This window comes from Lynx rufus, unplaced genomic scaffold (genome assembly GCF_022079265.1).
Source record: "Lynx rufus isolate CCGP_SWC_20201006 ecotype Redwood Valley unplaced genomic scaffold, mLynRuf1.p SCAF_8, whole genome shotgun sequence".
NCBI classification, from domain to species: Eukaryota; Metazoa; Chordata; class Mammalia; order Carnivora; family Felidae; genus Lynx; species Lynx rufus.
Window position 1 is genome coordinate 51,776,203 of NW_025814896.1, and position 25,267 is coordinate 51,801,469.

At 47.6% G+C, this 25,267-nt stretch overlaps 1 protein-coding gene across 1 annotated transcript in view; it reads right to left on the reverse strand.

Moving 5' to 3' along the window:
• Positions 1-21,613, reverse strand: part of SH3RF3 (SH3 domain containing ring finger 3) — a 368,418-nt gene extending 346,805 nt beyond the window's left edge. Inside the window, exon 1 of the mRNA XM_047069059.1 lies at positions 21,041-21,613. Coding sequence (XP_046925015.1) covers positions 21,041-21,613 — 573 coding nt within the window. The remainder of the gene's footprint in view (positions 1-21,040) is intronic.
• Positions 21,614-25,267: the final 3,654 nt, after the last annotated feature.

Here is a 25,267-nt window from a genome sequence, read left to right on the forward strand (position 1 = left end):
ATCAGGTCCCCAGAACAAGGCTATTATACACTTGTTCCTCACTTGAAATATGAGCCCAGAATTATTTACTCAATGCACTGTGCATGTCAGCTAACAAAAGCACTGCATGAAGGATCTGACAAATGCACAGGGAAAGTGCAGGCCACCCCCACACACATTCCCTAAAACCATAAAGATATAACAGGTTGATGGAGAAGGGAAAAATATCCACCTCCTCGTATGCTACTGCCTGTCACCCCAGAAAATGGACAGGCTGGCAGGTGACAGCTTTGTAATCACTTAATCCTAAAACCCTGAGCACTCTTTCTATGAAGGAATGTAAATCAAGATACTGAACTCCACTCCCCCCAAAAGGGGCCGGAAGAAAAACAAAATTAGACTCCATGTCCATCAAGACCACTGAAAAGAGACTGCTGATGAGGAGACATGTCAGAGAAGTAATAACTTCCCGTTGGGAAATTTAAATAATCAGCTGGGTCTGAAAAATGTGCACATTCTGGGTTTCAGAGCAATTTCTCAGTGTGCCTTTTATAAGCTCTCCAGGCTGTTATTACATTAGCTTCAACCCAAAAATTCCTGCAGTAGTTTGCAGATTCTATCACTACAACAATTCAAGTATCAGAAGAAACTTCAGATTGTTGCCTATAAACCCTCTGAAAGTACATTATATGGGTACAAATCGGTTAGAGTCAGAAAAAAGCATGTTGGCATCAGAACCTCTATTATGGTACCTGGAGTGTTCAAAGCTGTTCAAGCCCAGCTGTCCGACACAGTGCCACCAGCCACGTGTGGCTACTGAGCACTTGAAAAGGGGTGGGTCAGAATTAAGATGTGCTGTAAGTGTGAAATAAACACCAGGCTTCAAACAAAGCTTTGAAAAAAGAATGTGAAATATCTCATTAATCATTTGTATAGCGGTTAACGCTTGCATGCCAATCTTTTGGACATAGTGGGTTAAATAAGATACAGTTTTAAAACTAATTTCATCTGCTTTTTACCTTTTGTAATGTGACTGCTAGAAAATTTCAAATTACACATGTGGCTCACATTTTTTTCTATGGACAGCACTGTTTTGGAGTATGAAATTAAGAATTCAAGCCATCAAAAGACTTTATTTGAACACATGTTAATCCATTAGCTTTCTGTAAATGTTTTTGAGACATGTAAGCGCAGATGTCCAGGAGAAAAAAATTCTGTATTCAGTCTGTCTCCATGGCCACAAATGTGGAGCCCCACAAACATCTGGGACTGATTCTAACACTCAATCCAGAGAGGAGGAGACTCAGATGGTAGAGAGAAGCTACCTTTGCAAGAAAATTGAACAAAAAGACAGTATCCACACCTCACTGTAGGTCACTATGTACACATTTTCCATAATGTTCATTTCACTGTGTGAATCAAGAACAATTCAAACATAGCAAGAACGCAAGGACTCCACCTCCCCAAATACAAGGCAGGTATATCCCCTTGAAAGCCTCTTCCTGCACTGAGCCCTAAAAGCATGGCTGACCTTCACCAGCATTTCAGCAACAGAAAAGATAGAATCTTCCTGTTCCCATCCCCTCCCCCATTATTCCTTTTTATACATGCTCTTTGTATTCAGCTATGAAATTCTCCCACTGACTTGCATCTTTACATATTTGTATGCATTTTTGTACAATATGGTAAAATATAGCACAAAATATTTTAATTTCCCTGCAGTCCAGGTAGCTGGTAAGGAAAAAATAATATGAACTTGGAGGCAATCAGAACTGATTCTAATCCCAGCTCACACCTTGGTTTCCTGCTCTGTGAAATGAGGCTTACGGCACCAATCCAACAAGAATGCACATCCCAGAGCAAAAGCCAGAGTCTGCCTGGGTTCAGACTCCAGCCCCCACCCACCAGCAGTGTGACCAGGTGTTCATCTTCTCTGGGCCTCACTTTCCCCATCTACAAAATGCAGGTAATCAGAGTACCTAGTTCACTTAGTGAATTAACGAGTTGAATTCATTGCTTCTGCACAAAATTAGTTTTCTAAAGAATTACTTTTTAAGTGAATTAATGAGCAGAAGAATGCTAGGCTCATAAGTAAAATGGCTCTAATTGCCATCATGTCAAGACCAAAATCCCCAGCATGGGCTTCCACATTCACCTCCAACCTTATCTCAAGCTGATCCCATGACCCCACTGTGCCCCCAACCACTTCCTTTCAGTTCCCCATTTGCTCCAACCACCTTAGGACTCTAGGCCACCATGCCTGCTGTTCCCTCTGCTGGAACACTCTTCCTCCCTCTTCACCTGGCCTGGTCCAACTGCTCATCCTTACAGCACAGATCTGGCAGGATTCTCCAGTTCTTTGCTCTTACAGTCTTTTACACTTCTCTGTAGGTTGGGAATGGCCTTCCAGGAAACTTTTCCAGGCCTTCTGTGGTTTAGACCAGTACTGATCAACCCTGACATCAGCATCATCTGGGGACCTTTGACAAGCCAAACTGATGCAGGCTGTGCCCAGACCAATCATATCAGGACGTCTGGGCTGGGCCCATACTTCAGTGTTTGGGCAAGTTCCCCAAGGGATTTCAACACGTAGCCCAAATCGAGAACTACTGGATCGACAAAGGAACACAGCTGCAGTATTTTTTAAAGGATTGTTTCAATATTCCAATGGGATTTTACAAAACCATCTATCAACTGCAAAGAGAACTTATGATTTTGTTAAATCTAAGTTAATCCAATTAGAGTACAGGAATACCTGCATTACCAAACATCTCCACTGTATCTGAGATTTTTCAATTAGCATTTTATTTATTTTTTTTTTTAATTTTTTTTTCAACGTTTTTTATTTATTTTTGGGACAGAGAGAGACAGAGCATGAACGGGGGAGGGGCAGAGAGAGAGGGAGACACAGAATTGGAAACAGGCTCCAGGCTCCGAGCCATCAGCCCAGAGCCCGACGCGGGGCTCGAACTCACGGACCGCGAGATTGTGACCTGGCTGAAGTCGGACGCTTAACCGACTGCGCCACCCAGGCGCCCCTCAATTAGCATTTTAGTCAGTCCCTGGATAGCACTCCCATTACACCAACCAATTGGAAGATCAGGGGGCCAGAGACTTTGTCTTGCTGTCTGTGATGTCACCAGCATGTGGAACTGTGCCCAACATACACAGGTGCCACATGGAACCTGTGACATGCTGTACAGTCCTCCGTCCACCAGACTGCAGAGGACAGGAACACAGGCCAAGGAGCACACCTGGCACAGAGATAGGCACTGAGTGGCTTAGCAGCACTTGCTCATTTGAACAAATGAGCTCACCTGTGGCTTCTCCTCTCCCTGTGCCCCGACATGCTGGTTGTCCTCTCACTGTGGGAGAGGCCCCCGCCTTCATTTGAAGACATTCATTTGTGGTTTATGAAATACTGCGGTAACCTTTGAGATGCAAAGCGGTTTAGAAGTGCAAATGACTTTCAGTATGAATATTAATAGTAGCGTTATTAATAACTAAAGTTGTCTGCCAGACACTTGACTCTTGATTAAAGGAAGTGGGAGCCAAAGCCAAGCCAGAAACATCTCAGCTCAGAGCCAAAGGATCTGTGCTAAGAGCATAGATCCCTGCAGGACCCGAGGATATTCAAAAAGTCTGACTAGAGGAGTTTACATAAAGTAAGGTGGGTGCTGCTACTCCCATGTCAGGTCACACTTTCCCGCGTATTCTGTTCACTGCAGTGTGAGCGCCACAGGTAGAGCTTGGCTGGGCTTGCTGCTCTCCCCAGAGCCTGTGAGGCCCAGTGTCTGGCCTGTGCATGATGCCCCAGCAAAGTTTTTGAATTAAGAAAAGAACAAATGAGTAAATGAGAGAAAGGAGAGAAGGAGGAAGCTCAAACCCAAAGCTTACATGGGCTCTGCCTATACCACTAAGAACAAAAACCAGAACTTTTTCTTTTGCTAAAATCACCAATCAGAACTATTCCACAAGCTATTAATTCACTTTTTTTTAACACTATGGTCACTGTAACTACAAGTATTTGAGATACCAGCTGTCCTGACAAACAAGCAGCCTGTCTATAACCAAGTCTTAGTAACTTTATGATTCGAATACATCCACATTATGCTCTTCTTAAGTCATGAATGTACTTTTCAGCATTAGAAAATTATCCCTTTCACATCTTTAAATATTGTGGTTTCTGCCTGACTAATGCCATCTTTAATTATACATCATCGAGTATTTTACTGTGATCTAATGGGGTCTATTACTCATCAGAATGGCCCCAGTCAGCAATCATATTCCCCAGAGCCAACTATTCAACCCTTCTCTCATTTTTCAAACGTACCAGCCTGCACGTGCACAAATTTATACACAGATTGAGCCATAACATCTTATCAATTTGTCCAAAAGACAAAACTATCCCAGAAGGAACTCACACTATATTGGCTTCCTAGTGAGTTCTGGCACAGTAACACTATGACCACTGATGGTGCTCTGACCTCACCCTGGGCACAGCCGCACCTCCCTGTCCACCCCAGGCACACTCTACACAGGGGCACAAACAGAAGAGAAATGGGTACTCTTCAAGGTAAGCATTGTGCCTAAGTCCTACAGCAAGCAGGTGGCAGACGCAGGATCCCACCCTCAGTGGCCACACACAACAGGAGGCCAGGAGAAGATACACACAACAAGACCTGGCTAGGCCACACAGCATGTTGGGGCTCTTTCCTCACCCTGACTCCCACAGTCACCAATGACAATCCATCCAAATGACCTTTTTCATTATACAATATATTTTGAGGGGCCAAGTGATCTTAAGCAAACCTAAAGATCAGAAGTCAGCTAGTCCCAAACTTTCATTCAAAGGGATGAATTGCCAATCAAATTAATAATTTTAAATGCATAATTTTAAAAAAAGTATAAATGTGTATGCACCGTTTTTATTTTTTTAATATGAAATTTATTGTCAAATTGGTTTCCATACAACACCCAGTGCTCATCCCAAAAGGTGCCCTCCTCAATACCCATCACCCACCCTCCTCTCCCTCCCACCCCCCCCATCTACCCTCAGTTTGTTCTCAGTTTTTAAGAGTCTCTTATGCTTTGGCTCTCTCCCTCTCTAACCTTTTTTTTTCTTCCCCTCCCCCATGGACTTATGTTAAGTTTCTCAGGATCCACATAAGAGTGAAAACATATGTTTTCTCTGTATGACTTTCTCTGTATGACTTATTTCATTTAGCATAACACTCTCCAGTTCCATCCACGTTGCTACAAAAGGCCATATTTCATTCTTTCTCATTGCCACGTAGTATTCCATTGTGTATATAAACCACAATTTCTTTATCCATTTGTCAGTTGATGGACATTTAGGCTCTGTATGTACAGTTTTTATATGTTAACGTTTACACATGTACATATACATGTATTCATGTATGTTGACATGTATTAGTTATCGAGTAAAAAATGAACAGGTCTGGCTCAAGTTTCAGACATTTTACCTAAACAGCTGGTGATTAACTTCTGTATACTTACAAGAGAGACTCAAATTACTAAACCAAGTGCCCTAACACCCAGAAGCAAAAAAAAAAAAAAAAAAAAAATAGAACTAGAAAGGTCACTTGATAGACAATTAACAAATAAATCATTTTGAAAGACCTGGAATCAATGATGAGCCATGAGACCTTGATGTGTCCCTTTTGAATAATTGAGGAGGCATCTTTTCATGGACCATTTATAACACTATGTTTAGAATCCCATTTAGTGCTCTGAGATAATTCATTCAAGTGTTGGCTTCTTATCAGACTTGTTGACCAAGCAGCAGATGGAAACAACAAATACACACAGATCTAGTGTGTGTGTACTGTGCCAACAGCACATGGAAGTGGCCATTCAGGAACTGCCTTCACTTGGCCCTAGTGACAGTGAGGCTGCTTGTCAATGCACGGATCCAATACTGGCCTGAGAGGTGTTCGGGTCATGCTGATGTACTCTCAGAGTGCGCAGCACAGTCTCCCCACGTTTATTCCCTTCTAACAAACTCCCAGTAGCCACTGGCAGTTGTGATTCCAAGAAACAGGTATTCTTGCCATTGCTCCCAGGCACCTCTAGGAAGGTGCCAGCCAACATCTCTCTCCTTAGAAGAAAAAGAAAACTCATTCTGTGACTCACTCCAGGGTTATGGGGGCTGGGGGCAGGGGAGAAGGAATAGAGACAGAGAGGGGAAGAGCTTGTCTGAATAGCTGTGAGGGAGGGAAGAGTTTTTGCTGAGGAGAAAGCCCCAGAGGCCATTGAATTGGAGGTGAGGTCCCAGGGAAGGCACCAAGAGGAGAGGAGATAAAGCATTAACCACTAGCAGGGCTTACTAACAGGCCATTGAGACTGGAGGGGAAGGTGGGGAGCAGGCAGGGCAGAGGGCTCTCTGGAACACGGAGGATGGCAGAGGGATCAGGGAAGCTCTGACAGGGAGGATGGTGGCATCAAGGACTGTAAACACAGAAGGCTGCTCTGCATGATGGGGCTGGCAGTGAGGTTTCATGAAGCCTCTCAGTGCCCATTATCCTCAATAAACCCTTGGGTCAATGCCTTTCGGGAGATTCTCCACAGAGCATCCAGCAGGACCGTGGGAAGTGAATTAATTCTGTGGCAGCAGAGGCCCTGAGCCATAGAAGGCTTGAGAGAAGACACAGCCCCCCAAGACCTCCTGAGAGACAGGGAGGGAAATGCTGGGTCTCCTACTCACTTATAAAGGCTACCAGCCAATGTGTGACCCTCAAAAGGCCACAGTGAAGCTCCTATGGAGATATGCATGGCTTGTCCAGGGCTCAGACAGACGTCAGAGGCTAAGCACACAGCAGGACCCATCTTCTTCCCTGCAGCCACCAACTCCTCTGCATGAGCATGGCCTCTGGATCCCCCTTCCCAGGGGCTGGTGGCTGTGGGAGCATCCAGGTGGTGGTGGTGGTGGGAATGTGAGAAATGGCAGCTAACAAGAACATTACTTTACCTTGAACACCCTAAAATGTCTGACACTGGTGGATAATCCAGAACTAGACAAAAGGGATATCAAAAATTTTGGAAAGAAAGGATTGCAGAAAAGATACATAAATGTAGACTCTGCAGCGTCCCCCAACCCATGTCCCCCATGTCCTTCCGTAGGGTCCCAGCCCAACTTTGTTGGGGATTCACCCATTCTATCACTTTTTATTATGAAAACTCAAAGCTCAAGAATACTAATAGTAATGACAGCCCACATTTATTAAATTCCTACCATACCGCTAGTCCTTGTCTTCAAATGTTTCAGGTATGAACTCATTCAGCTTACAGTCCTTCGAGGTGCTAGATGCTCTTCTTGGTCCCCACCATACAGATGAGGACCCTGCAGCACATGGGTCACATCACATGCCCAATGGCTGGTTCACCAGCATGCTGCTAAGATATGTGGGGAGGAGAACGAGTCCAGACACCTTGGTCTCAAGGCTCCAGGCCTGCCCATGGCCCTGTGCAGCCCTCCACAGCTCCTCTATTCTTTCATGGCTTTTCTTTCAGAAGCATTGCCATCTAGTACCACACAAGAACCAACGACCCAACACCAAGACCACTACTGAAGTCCCGCTCCTACACAGGGGGTTCAGACTCAATGCAAGATGTGGTCCTGACCCTGATCAAGTTATGATGAACCCTGATGAACATCTGCATGGGTGAAAAAACTCAAGACCTAAAAAATAACCAGAGAATAAATTCTAGAAGAGCTCTGGACATGCAATGAGAACATAGAAAAACGTGGCTTGGAGAAGTGCAAAGGGTCCCTCAGTAACGTGTGGTCAGCACCAGGGAGATGAAGAGGAGTAGCATAGGACAGCCCCCAGAACATCATGGTAGGGAGAGGACACATAAGGAAGCATACACGGACAATGTGATGACAGGCTTCTCCATAGTGTCCAAAGGACAAGGATGGAGGAAGGGGTGTCGGTCCTTCAGGGATGGACTACCTTTAATCAATGACAAAGAAGGTGCTGGGTCTTGTGTAAGCACAGAGAAAATGGGAGGAGAGACCTGGCTGTGCACAGATGAGAGAGCAGGCATGGGCTACAGGGCCATGGAGCTGTGGGTCAGGCAGAAACAAGACCACAGGACCTAGAACCTGGCCCCAAGGAAGAGTCAAGGGAGCTGTGACGACAAAACAGCATGTAGGGATAGTTGTTTCAGCCACGGGCACAAGCAGACTGGCAAGAGCAGCAGCAGGGAGTATGGCCACGAGGGAGCTGGCCCAGTGTAAGAGGAGCTGGGTTTGGTGCCCTCTGAGAAGCAGAAATGAAGTTAACTGTGCCTTCTGAGAAAGTAATGACAAAACTTGGTGACCCAGACAGAGCTGATTAAGGCAAATCAAAAAGGATCCCAACCCCTATAAGACAACAATACTAGGTCAGGCCCTCTGGGCTCAGCATCCATCATGAGCTTACTCAGACAGTCCTGCCATGAACCCAGAATGTGACCTGTGAGTCTGAGACTGAGAACCAGAGTGCAGAGAGCTGTCTGCCCTGAGGTGAGCCCTGCAGCTCCAGGAATAAGGATGGTAGGAGAGCCTGTTTTGACCATTTCCTTTACCCTGCATATCTCTTGGTTCTGAATCCTGTGTCACTTTCTCCTATGGTCACACTTTGCCAAATTTGGGTACCAGTGTGGTGCCTGAGTGGTTCAAATGGGCATGGAGAGGACTCTGTGCCAGGTAGGTGCCACACGCAGCAGATGGGCATAAAGATGGCCCAGCTTGGACCCCCAGCTCAGCAAGCATGTGGATCCCAGGGACGCATGGCACTCTTAACCCTCCCTGCCCCATTTATATTTCAGCCCAAAATAAACCCCAAAAACTAAGCTGCTCACACTTGCTATTTGAGTTGAAAAACAATTTTAAACAATCTTTCCAAAATTTGGCTTCCAAGCATCAAATGCTGTCCCTGTCTCCCATATTCACCTCACCCAACCTTCTCCATCTTATAAATCTGCTGCCTGGGCCCCAGAGACTCAAAGAAAACTAGGGGTGGAAAAGGTAAACGTCAAGATGCTCCAGGAAAACAAAGTCTGCTTATTCTGTGACTTGAGGCAGTTTTTATCCAAACTACAGTCATCCATGCCTCATTGTCACAATATTTACTTAATGAGGTTCTTTAAGTTGACTCACTTTTGATTTAAATTTGTTTCCAAATAAGACTCCTTCTAACTGCCAATTTTTTTTAGTGGACACCTTGACCTCATAGAAGGAATCACTAAAATAAACATCAACATCACCACCAAGCACTGCCTGGGACATCCTACAGCCATCATGGTGTGCCCCCCCCACCCCTGTGTCCCCACCGAGAACACGACCACTCCTGTGGCACTTTCTCCTGCTCTGCCATACCAGGCCATTCTCCACCAGCCAGGATGCCACCTCTGAGTCCTCGACACTCCATTGTAACACCTCCTTGCTGCATCTGACAACATGACAATTGTCACCTTGAAAACAGACACACTTGAAAATTCCTCAGCCTGACAGAAGATTTCCCACTTACATCTATAAAGTGAAAGCATTCCCAAATGACAGCCACCTTTCCCTCACAGTTGCTGACAAGCCACGGCACGTCCTTCACTCAGCAACGATCCATGATTACTTCTCAGGTAAGGCCAAACACCAACTATTGGAAAATAAACTGTAGCCAGACCACACTCCAGAATGAAGGCCACGCTCCATGTGGTGTAATGAGGACAAAGACAGCTCTTCATACACAAAAGGAAGGGGGGCTTCTGAAAATAGGACAAGCCCACAACAAAAGTCACATCTAAACCCTCCTTCAGGGGACACCACTGTCAGTCAGGTGAGGGGAGAGATTGCCCACTCATCTTCAGAGAAGCCCTTTGTGCGGCAGCCCTCTCCTGCTGTGGTAAGCCAGTACACTCCACTCTGCTCAATGGCATCCAGCCCCCCACAGCTATGTCTGACGAGCTGCGGAACCCATGGAGCCAGCTGGGGTGGGCCAGGGCTGTAAAGGTCACAGGAAACCCATTTGATTCTAAGCCTGAGGCGAAAACTCCATGGTTTTATATGAAAATCAGAGGAAGCATATTCTAGAATAACATTCATGTAAGTTTTTAAGAAGATAACACAAGACCTCAGATAAACACCTGTTGTTGGAAAGCACACAGCAGGAAGGGTGTGGAAGGGAAGGGGGCAGCTAGCAAAGAAATAGGGATACACAGGTTACCGAGTCTGAAGGTACAAGAGTCCACCCAGAGGGGACTTGGAACAGGCTGGCAATTCAGCACAGTGGGCTGGAATATACCACCTAGCAAGCAGCAGCTTTCCCACGAGGCAGCAGTGGGGTGGGGACCCTATAGGAGGCCAGAGCAAGACACCAGAGGTGCCCTTAGGGAACACATCTGAGAAACCCTACGAACTCAAGAAAGACCTGGCAGGGCCCAGGAGGCAGAGGTGACAAGGCAGAGAAAGTTCCCCATGTGGCTTTTCCAGGTAAAAGCAGGGAATGTATGTGCGTGCTACTTTGGGAGTCTCAAAGAGAGAAGCTTCCAGCCCGCTACATGAGGCCACCTCTCAGGGTGGCATGACCTCGTTGGGTGTGCCCCACAGAGCATGGCCAGGAACATTCCCCACTGTGGACACCAAAACGTGTCTGTTCATCCAGAGGCAAAACTGCTGCCAACAGAACACCATGTCATGGTGAAGCAATCAAAAAGAAGGTGTCCTCGTTCCCAGGCACCAACCCTACACAGAACAGGACACCCTTGTCCTCAGCATGAGCACACCTGAGAGCCATAGTGGCCTGGAGGCACAGAAGACGAGGAGCTCCTACCTTGCTGAGCTGCAACAACTGCTCTGGATGTCTCCTCTCGGCCTGCATGGCCCCTGTGAACTCTCCTCTCTCTCTCTCCAGGTCTGACCTCCCACGGATGCTTTCAGGAGTCCCGTTCCCCAGAGCTGAGCAAATGAGCATTTTGCTGTCTCTGGAGAGATGCTGACTTAGAAGCCTAACCCTCCTCCCAAGATGCACGGACATCCCTAAATGTTCCTGGGACCAGCACCCTAAATCCACAGCAGGTTTCTGTATGCACCTGTAAAGAACCTGTCAGGATGCACACTGGTGATCTCTGCAGCCCGAGGATCAGATCCACGTCTGGTCCCAAGCATTCAGGAAGGAAGGCAAGTGCCAAAGGCTGAAAGGCATTCATGTCCCACCTTTGAGCCATTTCAGTGTTGAGGAGAACCTGTTAATCACTAACAAAGCCAGAGGAAGAGGAACAGAGACACCATGACTAACTGTTGCCTCTGGGAAGCCAGATGATCCAAACTTTAAAGGGCCAACAAAGCAGTAATTGTCAGGAAAACACGCAGCCCACAGAAAGGAACAGTGAAGAAAGAACACTGAAAACAGCTTGAGGAAATAAAAATGGAATCAGAAAATATATGGAAGAGACAAAAGATAGGGTGTGCAGAGGTTTGGGTTTCAGTAGGTTGGATTGCTGATGGACAGCTTTTCACCCGGATGAAGTTATCTGAGACCTGGATCACCACCTCGCATAGAGCAATCCCTTCCATATGGACATGTAAGCTGCCCACACCAACCCAGAAGCCACCCGATTCCCCAGTTTCCTCTGGGCAGGGAGCATTTGAAGTCCCCTTGGCCCCCAGGACCACCCACAGAGGGCCTGGCTGTCAGGGCTATTTTAGGGGCTGTTCAGTTTGTAAAAAACCTCAGATAGACAGCTCAGAGTTATATAAGAAAAGGTTTCTAAGCCCATGAGGTTGTTACAACAAATAAGGCATTAGGTGGGAAACTGGTACACCAGGGGCCAGACTATAGGCACTGGGTGGTTAAATCTGATTCACTGATTAGCTTGGAGACACAGAGAAAATGCTACAATTAATATCAACCACACTTCACGGACAGGCTATTAACCCCATGTACAGTGCATATGCCTTTTCCTGGAACAATAAACAAAATTCTATGTCCCACAACATTTAAATTAAAACAGAAATTTTTTAATTTGCAAGAAATTGCTGAAATTTGTGGAAAATGGAAGAACGTCAGTATGGAAAAGGACCTTGAACAGAACAGTGGTTCACAAGGAACAAATTGAAATAGGCAGCAGTGGCTGATGCCGGGACAGAGCATCATGCATCACGCACATTGGCTCCGGGCCCTTAGAGAGGACACTGTACTGGAAGGGCAGCAGTGGGGAAGCCTGGCCCGGCTTTAAATGGAAAGCCTTCCTCCGGCCTGTACTCTTTACCTCTGCCTTGTCATCTGAGTTTTAACATTGTATGGGTCACTACCTCTGGTCAATAAAGTACTCTGTTTCTTCGGAGCCACCGTATTTGAAACAAACAGCTTCCATCAGCCCATGAATGCACATCACATACATCCAACACGGATGGTGCTGCCCCTGCTGCCTAGCCCCTCATCAGCTCCAGGGTCACGTGTCCAGGAAGGGGCCCGCTGTCTCTGGTGAAGGGCTCCGTACAAAACTGAAGAGTTTCAATCCACTGTCAAACAGCCTACTGATATCTAAAGTTGTGTCCCCCCTGGTAAGGTCCGACCACAGGGGTACAAGTCCTCCTCAGAATCCAAGCTCTATCACCTCATTCGAGATGTTAACTCCAGGACAACTGCTTCACAGAGTATATGCCAAAGCTTAATTTGTCAGATGGCAACTGCAGATAAATTTCCAAATCTATAAGAACCATAAAATACAAAATGCAGCCACAGAAGGCACAAGGCCACTGCTTCTCAGCAAAAGAAGAGCTGTCTCTTCTTTGGAAGCATCTACCTTTCATTCTGCACATCTGTAGACTACAAACTTGGTCCATACAATCACTGCTAGTGACAAAATTAACCCACAGGCATCATGAAGTTAGTAAATAAAGAGAGTCTCACTAGTTATCTGTTTTAAGGTGATGTGACTTAGCAAAGGCTGCGTGCCTGTGCCATTCTTGATGCCTTGCACACTTCATCTCGCACAAACACATCTGGCTTTAGTTACCTTTTGCCACTCTTGGGAAGAGGAAATAGGTGTGGTTTTTCAGTTATGCAGAATTCAAAGTACAATTATAAAGAGTTAAGGAATTCAATGGTTTATCCATAAACAGTAAATATTTCTTAGAAATTTCTCAACCATTAGGGATAAGGTGATGCTGCAGTCTTGGGGGTTTATCCATCTAAGAAGGCACAGTAGCTGTTGGTGCCAAGGTTCCTGTGCTGTTTTGAAAATGAGCTTGGTGTTCCATTTGCCGGTGAGATGAAAGCAAAATCTGTGCAACTTTCTGACCATCAATACAGTTTTTTACCCCAAGTATTACTGTAGTGCCTGGTACATAGTAGGTGCTCAAAAAAGTGTTCAGTAATGGGGGAGAGAATGCACATTCTCCTATTTCTTGAACTACTGTGACAGCCTTGCCACGAACCCCCAGTGCTGCTGGAGGCCTCCTTCCATCTGAGCACTGTTGAGAACAAGCTCTGGGCTCCAGAACAGTTACATCTGCTCCTGGTGCCAGTGTGTTCTTAAAATCTCTCACCACTTCTATTGACCTGAATTCCTGTAGCAAATCCTAATTCATTTAAACTCATATAAATTCACATGAGCATTACGCACACATTCCATTAAGCAGAAATGCAAATATCATAATATCTTCCTGTTTGCAGATAACCATCATATCCGTTAACAACGTAAACATGTGTGCCAGAGGAGCGAAACAACCCACCAAAGCAACTCCTCTCAGATGCTCTTTCAGGTCTCCCAAAGGGCAACTGCATCTCTAAATACCCATAAGCCATCAAGGGCCCAAAAAGGCAGCCATCTGTGAGCAGAATCCAAATTGTGCTACTACTTTATATGCTTTTTTATTCTAAGTTCCACTCAGTGGGAAAAGGGAGCCCCACACGGTAGTGTGCTAGCACAATGTTTAAACCATTCACCATTGCCAACACCTTCAGCTTGACACCTTATTCTTTTAAGGTTAATTAGAATTCCAATAGGATACCCATCGAGCATGCATTTCTAATTCATCAAATACGAAGATCTTCCGAGCAAGGCAAATCTGATAAAAACTGACCTTGGCCTCTGAAGACTGGTGCTATAGAGAGCATTTCCCCCTAACTAAATCTTGCCGATGTTTTCTTTCAAAAAGGTACCTCTAAAAAGAGCGTGTTAACTGCAAAAAATCGAGATTAAATACAGATTGAACTGAAATACACACTTGAAACAAGTGCATAATTGAGACCCGATTTCGTCATGCTCCGGCAAGCAAGCAGGCTCTCAACAGCCGGAACGAAGGAACAATTGGATATAATTCTGCTCAGCTCAACCGCACCGAGCAGCCTAATTCCAGGCAGTTGTAGACAAGCTATTGTGTCCTACAGATTAAGGAGGTGTGCTCGGTTTTCAGGAGAGCCTGCCAACCAGCTATATCTGCAACTGGGTGGGATTATTCTCCCCTGCCACCTTTCCTAAAACAGAGTATAGTTTGGGTTTTTTCTTCTTTTCACTTTCATGAAGCTTGTAAGGATCAGGAACATGACCTGTGATAAAAAAGATAAAACTTAGAAGCAATTTAAAAGGTGAAACAAACAGATTCAAGCACTTGGCTTAGACGCCCACCAATGCTCAACAATCCAGTCACGGTGACAGGCCAACTTTGAATCTGAAGGCATAGCATCATATCAGACACACACACACACACACACACACACACACACACACACACACTTAGGATACCATATAAAAAGAATCTATTAGCAGGAAGTGGGCCTTGTGAAGTGTGCCTCATTGATGATACATAATTTTAAGGTTTTTGTATCAGTAGCAGGCACTGAAATGACAGCCAATTATGTGTGCTAGGCACTGCAGGCACATCATCTTATTTATCTGATAAAGCAGACAGGATCCTCTCACTAATAAGAAGGCTCAGAAAAGCTAAACCTTTGCCCAGAGGCACATGGTGAGAAAGTGAGGAACGCAGGATAAATCCACCTGTGCCAGGGCTCCCCACCCCTGTGCTCTACCCCTGTCCTTCTTCCTCACAGGACTCCACGAAGCCCAGGGATCTGCCCTGTCTGCAGCCACATGCACAGGGAATGCAGTGGGCCTCAGTCCCAGGAGGAGAAGCTGATCCTGTGTGCCATGCTCCTGGCTGAGCTGTGGCTGGCCCAGGCACCAGCCCGGGATGCAATGCTGGAAGTGTGTGAGAGTGGTCTAGAGCAAACATAAGGGGAAGAAACCCTCCTTTATGTTATTAAGTCTTGTTGTGAGGATATGATGCCTGAGGCCACTGTAACTATCTTGAGACCCAGTTTGCAGAGAGGGGAAAGTGCTGGGATGGGACCAACATGGCGGCAGAGCAGAAGGATGGATAATTCTGCATCCCTAAGGAGAGAACGGAGCCACCCAGATGGCCATTACAAACCACTCAGATTCCAGATTTACTGTTTATGTCATTTACATAGGGCTGTCTGTGATGTTCTGATATGATGTTCTTTCCTCAGGACCATACACCACTCTGCACAGTTCCTGTTAACTGCCCATAAGACCCAGAGCCTGGGTTTATAAGATGACAGCCTCAAACTGGAAGAGCATTTGCAGCCAGGCAGCAGATGGATCTAAGAAGTGAGTGCTACTTAAGTTTGAGACCATGGTCTCTAATTTTTTTTTTTTTTAATTTTTTTTTTTTTCAACGCTTTTTATTTATTTTTGGGACAGAGAGAGACAGAGCATGAACGGGGGAGGGGCAGAGAGAGAGGGAGACACAGAATCGGAAACAGGCTCCAGGCTCTGAGCCATCAGCCCAGAGCCTGACGCGGGGCTCGAACTCACGGACCGCGAGATCGTGACCTGGCTGAAGTCGGACGCTTTACCGACTGCGCCACCCAGGCGCCCCCCATGGTCTCTAATTAACTGGGTCTGTTACAGAGCCAGAGGACTCCTCTAACCATGAAGCGGTTAGCCCGTCAGTCCAAAGCTCACCTTTCTAGTATGCTCCCATTCACTGTGTGTCTCTGAGCAAGGAAATCTTGGCACTTCTGCTTCCCCATCTCTGTAACTGGCTACCTCGCTGAGCTCTAGTACAGAACAGGTGAGATGCACTTCAATCGCCTGACACAACCCCAGGAATGCACAGACACTCAGTGAACGCCTGGCACACAGCAGGTACTCAATGAATGGTAACTTTAGAATATTCACTAACTGGCCACAAACTGAAACACAACACTGCTGTAAGTCTCAGGGGTGCTGTTTCCACACCCAGCGACCTGCTGAAAACAGGCCCGAAAAGGACTTCACTGTGACTCATCTGTCATGTCTCCAAAGGCTGGTGTCTGCACTTGTCACCACGGGGACCACAAGTCAACCACTTGTCTGCTGTCCTGTGAGCTGTCTGGCTTTTTTGTGAGGGCCTCCAGGCACTAGGACTTTTCCTCTGGAATCCTTATTACTTCCAAGACCAAACAACAAAAGCCCAATGATACAGCCGAGCAGAACAGAAAGGAATGGAGCCTGAGAACGTATCCTGAATCCAACACTTCCTGGCTCTCTGACTTGGCCATTTTGCCCATTATATCAATCCCTCTTGGTTAATTATGCCACCCACCACACCTCACAGGATCATGGAGAACTTTCTATAAATGACATATGCCAAAGTGCCCAGCACATGGTAGGCACTCAGTAATTGTTCAAATAGAAAATCTCAAGCATAAGCTGCCCAAATGCTAACGACTAAAGAACACACTGACTTGCTTCCAGATACCACAGACACTCTCTGAATTGGCCTCCAGAGAGCTGACCAGCTGGACTGGTTAACTCCCCATCTCCTCCATAGGACGGCCAAAGACACCCAACTCCTTGGAAGGCTCAGCTTGGCCCCCTGCTGGTCCAGGCCCTCACTCTTGCCCAGGGAGGTTTGTGCTTACCTGGAATTCATGGTCTTGAGTCCTAACTGTGTTTATGCAAGCGTACTGATAACAAAATGTTATACAAACAAAAGACGTTTTGCACAAAGGAAGTCACTGCTTGGAAAAACACAGTGACTCAGAAACACTCACCAAAGACGGACCACTTTAAAATCGTCAAATTGGGCGTAAACAAAACCATACAACATTAAGTGGGAATTACTTAAAATCTAGAAGGTGCTCCACTCCACTCAGAATTCTTAGAAAGTCTCTTTGTTCTCCGTTTGAAAATAACAAAAAGTAAACTGTGGCTATGGTTTAAGTCATCTCAGAACTCAAAGACAAGTCCTTAGCCCTGCATCCAAAAAAATGATGAACACATATATATGTTTTTAAAATAAAATGTTTAATAGATATCACTTGTATGATTCTCCAGTTTATTAGGCTTTTCCCACTACAGGGTCTCAGTCACACTGGCTGAGAGATACAGAATTCCAATTTAAACATATCCCGAAGTACTTCATGATATACAATACAGACAAATCAGCTCCTAACGCCTATGTTTTATATCATCAAAAGCATTACCCAAATTTTCTACAGTTCTCTAATTTGTGAAAATGCTCTTCCTCTTCACCTTCATAGAGTTGTGGATCAATACTGATCCAGTGCCCTCAGGACCCTCCTGAGAGCAGAGGGCAGACTGGTTTCTAATCCCTTCATGTCAGCTCTGTAAAAAGAGCCCATTCTCAGGGCACCTGGGTGGCTCAGTCGGTTAAGCAACTGACTCTTGATTTCTGTTCAAGTCATGATCTCATAGTCATGAGATCAAGCCCCACAGTAGAGCCCTACAACAAGCCCCACATCAGGTTCCGCCCACTGGGCATGGAGCATGCTTAAGATCCTCTCTCTCTCCCTCTCCTCTCCCTTTCCCTTCTCCCCATCAAAAAAAAAAAAAAAAAAGAGAGAAGGGGGAGCCCATTCTGGTCTGGTTCACCTGGAATGGTGATTGGCACAGTATAGGTCCACAGTAAATTCTGTGTGTGCCCAAATATAAGGCAAGGGGGTCCCCCCAAAAAGAAATCACTCAAAAAATTGGAATTGTCTCACATTTGGGTTCTTATGAAAGCATATTAAAAAGTACTCTTTAAATTACTCAATTTGGAACTGCAAAACCCTTTTAGGAAAACACGTTTCCCTGAAACACCTGAATGAATGCTAACTGGGGGTATTACAGGGGTCACCTCACACTACTGTAAATACAAAGCAGAAACAAGTTAGGCCAAGAAACTTAGCACACATTGAGCAATTGCAGTAGTTGGACACTTCTGTTAAAACAGGACTTCTCAAAAGATCACTTTAAGAAGCAACACATAACAAGTATTTGCCAACAGGCAAATAAAGAAACCATGAGTCCTAACCTTAGGCAGCGGGTACTTGTAACCTGGTATAAAATGTCCAGGGGTAGCATAACTACCTGATTCCTAAATGCTTCATCTCAAATGGCTCAGGTGTAAGCAGAGCGAGGAGGTTCTGCTAACCAGGCTAGAGGATTCCAAGTGATCCTACTGATAACCAAAACCCGGACAAAAAAGATGCAGGTGAAGAATGTGGAAAATTGTTTCATGAACTCCAAGGAGAACCAAACAAGAATCAATCCGGTTTATACGTGATGTATTCTCAACGTCTAACTGTATGTAAATACACAATTTAAGCAGACATTTGTTTATCTGCATATCTACAATGTTTACATATCCCAGTTGGCCCAAAAGGTTTGAGGAGCTTCTCACTAGGAAACTTGGAGACTGTCTTTTATTTATAGTCAGCCTGCTACTAAGGCATATATGGTCTTTGCTGAATAATAACCTAAGTGTCCATCTCTTAAGCAACATCCAGCATTTAGCCTTGCTATGAGGAGTCAAAGTAATTCCAATAGACAGTAAAGTACCAAAAGCCTACTTGCAAGTAATTTTTAGCTGAAGTCTTTGCCTGCCAAATGTATAGGGTTGTTTAAAGTGAAACACTATATGCAGGACTTCTGGCTGCCCAAGAAGACTCCCGTTGACTTAAACATCAGTGGGTAAAAAGCCAGAAGATACTATGATCTCCACCTCCATTCTCTGAAAATGATAAAATATAAGACTGGATTTCATTCAGACTCTTCCTGAAACCCAAACTTAGTCCTTATGACGTGGGCCTGTGAAGAAAGGGGTGAGGATTACACTCAGTTAACGCAACAAAAAGAAAGATGCGGTGTTCTAAAGTTTCCTGAAGCTCAGAAAGCCATCATCAGTCTGATTACTACATATTCCTATAAATAAAGCCCACCAAAACCCCCAAAACCCAGCCAACAAAAAATTAACTCCCTGTTACTGTCATTGCTGAAAGTTATAAGCTCAACCTCTTTGACAATTTTTTTTAATGCTACAAATGCCACACAGTTCCAGGAGCTGCCTCTGGCCTTTCAAATGTCAGAAGTTACCTCCTAACCTCCTGATCAAACACAGTTCACATAAAAATGAGTTGGGAAGACATCTGTAAATATCGGCCCATCAAAAAATGTCCTAGTGTTTAACTAGAAACATCATTCCAAAAATCATTTAGTCCTCTTAGCAGGAGGAGGGTAACCTGCCCATTCTGCAAATAGACCTTTCAATATAATACCTTAGATGAAAACAGCAAGGACAGGAAGGAAAAGTTTGAAAATGTGGAACAAGCACACTCATAACTATATTTAATCACAATTAAAACCAAAGAAAAACTACTTAACTACTGTCCAGCAGTGATCCCAGGTTTAAACATTCCTTGACTATTCTTGAATGCCCATTCTTCCTGATCCATAGGAGAAACACAGTTTGGCAAAGTATGGCATTTACCTCTAAAGCTCAACATCCAAGGGCTTAAATTCCTAACCTCAAAGATGTTGTAGTACTAATTAAGATGGTTAGAATTCTCCTAGTTTCCTGGCGTCATACATATTGGAAGAATTATTTCAATGACTTATGAGCCACCAGCTTCTTAAATGGTCAAAAGTAGAGAAATAAGGTGTTTTCTAAAATGAATGATAATTGGAATAGATCAACAATGTGGTTTTTTACCTTTAAATGGTATTTTTCTATATTTAAAGAAAATACAAAACATGAATATCTTGCTTCTCACTTAAACCAGCATCCCATAGCTATCCTCCTGCCTCCATAAAAATAATAGTAGCAGAGCGTGTGAAATGACACCTTCTAAGTAGCTTCTGAAACCAAATCACTGAAGCCCCAAGATAAAATCTTTCACTAAAATAGAAACAGTGAAAAATGCTGTACAATGTAGTCGGAAAAAAAAAATAAAACCTCAAATAATGTCCCACCTGGGAGTGCAACTGTGCCTAAGAGCCCAAGAGAGGACCAGGGTTTCCCGACAGACCAAGTCCAAGAAGGGCTGGGCCAAACATGTCTTCCATTTCCAGGTTAACTTCCCTCCCATTACCTGAAGTTTGTAACTGATGTTCCTCCAACCCCAGTCACACAATTCCCTCTGTCCAATCCCCCCTTGCCAGACAGACATGCATGGCCAGAACACAGGAACCACTAAGCACTAACTTTAGGGGCCCGCAGAGGGTGTGCAGAGGGCCAGTCTGGGGGTCCAGGGTAAGAAGACTGTTTCTGGGGAGATGGGAGGGCCCAGCAAAGTTAAAGGGGGGGGGGGACAGGCCCTGCCAGCAGAGGGACTGGAGGGACTAGAGGTTAGAAGGGGACAGGAAGGTGTGCCCACCCTGGGGGAGAATGAGGTGTCACCACTTATGAACAGGTGGCAAGGTTCCCTAGGACAGCATGCTGTCACAGAGCAAGTGCAGGTGGTGCGAAAAGGGATTCCAAAGAGAGAGGATGGATGGACCATTGGTGCGGACAAGTGGTCCAGAGGGGAGGGAGAACGATTGGGGAGGGGGAGGTGTCTAAGAGTTGGCAAGTAGGACTTGAAGGGTTACACTCACAGAGTCCCTGGAGGGAAACAAGGTAGAGAAAGAAGAGCAAGGCGAAGGCCACTGTGAAGCCACCTCTGGTGTCCCCTGCCCTTCATCACTGCCCTCTATACTCACGCGGGCCCCTCCCCCCACACACACACACACTGTGGCGCCACACCACGAAGCAGATACCCACCTTTGCCACGGGCGCACTCCTGCCGGTCGCTAGCTCACGCAGGCTGGCGGTGGCGCTGCCCGCCGCGGCAGAGAGAAACACCGGGGAGCCCGGGGCGCTGCCCGCCGCGCTGCCCCCTCCACCCGCGAGCGCGGAGGCCGCCCCTGAGCCGGGGCCGGGGCGCGCAGGCGGGCTTCCGCCGGGGCTGGCACCAGCGCGGGGCCGCTGGCGAATGCCGTCCAGCAGGCGCACCAGCAGGATGTTGGCGGGCAGCTCGTCCACGCCGCAGCCGACCAGGATGCGGCACTCAGGGCAGCGCAGCTCGTGGCGCGAGCACACGATGCTCTCCAGACAGCGGCGGCAGAAGGTGTGCTGACACGGCAGCACCTTGGCCGTGGTGTCCAGCCGCTCCAGGCACACCGAGCACTCCAGCAGGTCCAGCAGCGACGACTCGTCCATGTCCTCGCCCGCCGCCGCGGCCGTGGCCGCCGCCCGCCGCCGCCGCCGCTCACCCGGCCTGTCGTCGTCGCCCTCGCTCTGCGCAGCAGCGGCGGCCGCCTTGGACGCGCACAGCCAGGACGCTCCGAGCAGCATGGGGGAGGCGCCGGCGGCGGCCGCGCGCAGCTGCCTAGGTCCCGGGGCCGGAGCGGGGCCCGCCGCAGGCAGCGGGCATCAGGATCGCGCCTGGGCGGCCGCCGAGGAACGGGGCTCCGCCAGGACTTCCTTCACCCCGACTGGCGGCCCGAGGCTCCGGCCGCGGCGATGCAAAGTAGCGCACCGACTGGCCTGCGCGGCAAAGACCGGAGTTCTGGGCCCCGGGAGCCAACTCCCCTCCAGCCGAGCCCACCCAGTCCTTCGGAACGCGGCGCCCGCGGCTGCGAGCTACACCTGTCCCGCCGCTTGCCCACACCGCCCCGCGCGGGGGGTCTAGGGACACCGCCAGGCACGACACTCAGCGGGCACTGCAATCGGAGTGACCGCCCGCTGCCCGGAGCCCGGCGGCAGGAAGTGCGGGGAGCGGCCGGTCGGGTCCCCGGGGAGGCCTGGGCGCAGCGTGCGCGCTCCCCCGCACAGCTGGTGAGCCGCACCGCCCCCGCGGCGCCTCCATGCGCCCTGGGCCTGCCCGCGAATCCCTGCCCCCAGCGGGTTCCGCCGGACCTTCCTCGTCCCCGGCCGCGAGCACGTGCGCAGGGAGCGCGCAGAGGCCACGGTCAGTGAGGGGCGCAGGAGTGGAGACGCTGCGTCCGCCGGACCTCCCTTAGACTAGGGCGCACGCCAACAACTAGTCCTGTCCTTTAGGGCACGTCTAGGGCTCCCAGGAACTCCGAGCGCGCCCTCCTGCGCAGGCTCGGCCCCGTCCCCTCCGGGAGCTCCGAGTCTTCCTTCTGGCTCTCCGCGAACCTCAGAGAGGGAGGTTTCCTCCCGACGCTGCGCGAAGGAAAGTTTGGGCGGTGTTATCCCGACTGCCTTCCTCGCCAGCGCCGGCAAGCAGCTTAGGAACAGAGCCAACACCCAGGCATCCTCTTTGACGACTCCCCGGAGCGCTCCCGGCCCGGTCCCCTTTCCAGGCGGCGCAGAAGTGACAAGCCCGGAGCTGCGGGTGTGGGTGCGGGGACGCCCCGCCAAGCAGCAGAGGAAGGCGCTCGGGTTGGCTGAGGCGCCCCGGGGCGGCTCAGACTCCTCCCGGAGGCAGCCCGCCCTCCCCGGAGTCGCTAGTCCGAGGCTGGCGCCGCTGCCCGCCGGACCCACACCCTCGTGCAGGGCACCCGGCTCCGCGCCGCGCCCACTGCGGCGCAGTCTCGCGAACCCCGCTCCAATTTCTTCTCGGGAGACGCAGAGGAAGGGGAATTTGCGCTCTCCCTCCCGACGCCCCGGCTTCTGGGAGCGTCAGAGCAACGGAAGTACGTACGGAGGACCGGGAGCAGCAGGGAAGTTTGGCGGTGGGCTGGGGTCGACCGGGAAGATTCCCTGCAGTGCGCTGCCCCCTCGTGGCCGCTTTGGGTTCCCAGCGCGCTGTGTCCCCCATCTCTCCCAGGGCCAGCACAAACCATGGATCCTGAGCTGGAAGCTCTCACATAGCCAGATAGTTCTTGCCGAAGCTAACATCAGAATAGGCGCTGAGGGCTCGCCCATCAGTCAGGCTAACCTGTGGTTTGTGAAATTAAGTGTACCTTTTTTGACTTTTTAGGGAGAATGTAATATTTGTTGAGGCTTAAATATTAATATTTGTTGAGGCCAAGAACGAGTCTATGCATTATTTTATTTAATCCTCTAAAGGGCCCTGTGAGATAATTATTTTAATTTCATTTTACATATGAGGGAGATAAGGTTTATAGTTATGAAACCATTGACGCTGAATTTTGTTAATTTTTGTGTTTCCAGAACTTAATACCTACTAAGATCACATTCCATTGGAATATAAATTCTTGATCAACTACATATTTTTCCATTATAATAGCCCCAGTGCCTGGAGCATTTCTTGGTACACAGTGGGTGCTCAATAAATATTTGTGGAATTAATAAAATAAAGGTCTCAGAATCATCACCTAGTGGTGTTTTAAACACCACACATCTTAACATCTCCGTTCCGGGTATCCTGAGCTCATACCGGGTCGCCAGTTCCTAGAAACTTTGCGACCTGCTTTGTGGATGTCTCTCAGTGGTGTGGATTTCAGTATGTATTATTCACATGAGCACTCACAGGAGGCCAGAGGGCAGGTCACAGTGCACAGAACGGCCTTCATGTTTTGACCCTCCCTCAGGAACAACAAAGGGGAATTTTCAAGAGGACCCAGAATGCTTGATTCAAAAGCAGGGGTCGGGGCGCCTGGGTGGCTCAGTCGGTTAAGCGTCCGACTTCAGCTCAGGTCACGATCTTGCAGTCCGTGAGTTCGAGCCCCGCATCGGGCTCTGGGCTGATGGCTCAGAGCCTGGAGCCTGCTTCCGATTCTGTGTCTCCCTCTCTCTCTGCCCCTCCCCTATTCATGCTCTGTCTCTCTCTGTCTCAAAAATAAATAAACGTTAACAAAAATTAAAAAAAAAAAAACAAAAGCAGGTGGCATGGACACAGGACACAAGGGGGAACAAGATGGGAAGCCCTCAGACACTAGAAGGGTTTGCAGAGAGCAGGAGCCACCTGTACTCAAATGCCCGAGGTGCATTTGGTAGCAAACAATAGAAATGAAGCCAGGTTTAAATGAGCAGGGTAGACTGAGAATTAGGAGCACCTCACAGGACCCCAGGCTAAGAGCTAGGCCAGCTTACTGCAGAAGTCCCACAGTGTGTCTTGCTCTTCACACTTCTCTATATGATGACATGCTCCTTCCCTCTCTTGTACCAGCTGCCTCCACTTCCCAACCCACAGGATAGGAGACACTGTCAAAGCTCCAGAAGCATTTCATCCAATGGTTTCAGCCACTCACCAAAGATACTCATCTGATGCTGTCAGGGGCTGGAAGTTTTAAAACCCTACCATCTAGCTTGGCCCAAGTGGTCACTTTCTGGACCAATGTGTGCTGGCCACAGGAGCAGGATCATCTAAAACCTGGCAGCACCCTCAGGAGTCACACAGAAGGAGAGGTGAAAATTTCCAGAACAAGTGGCATGCCAGACAGACCACAGACACATGTGCCAGGGGCCCAGAGCCACCCCTCTGTCCTCAGCTTCCCTCTCTATGGAGACCACACAAGAGCAAGCACAGGGCCACTGAGCCCCACCTTTCTCAGACCTCCTCTATTTCCACTCTACCTCTTCAGCTTCTGCCTTAACCAACTCCCACAGCAAACAGGTTGCAATCCCAAATGTACTTAGAGGCTGCACAGGGCATGGAAATTCATGAAGCGGCATGAAGTGGATGAAGCGATAGAGCATGGTGGGGTCTGCACCTTGCAAAGTGCATAGCTGCTCCTCGGCTCCAGCCAATCACACATTGCCTCGAGGAAACAAGGGCCTAGTATTGCCAGATATTTCTACTTTTCAAGAGAAGTTGGAAGGCCTGCTTTTTATGGGAGATCTCCTGATGTTCAACTGTTGGCAACAAAATAAGTTCTCAAAAAAACACTATATTAGCCAAACAAAATGAATGCATGGCCAAATTGGCCCATAGGCCACCAGTTTGCAGTTTGTGATTGAAGTAGCCAAGTAAAATGTACTATAGTGTAAAGGAATTTAAGGGTGTGAACTAAATAGTTGAAGTATTACAAATACAGTGTTATATTACTCAGTTAAATGTGCACATGTTCAATAAGG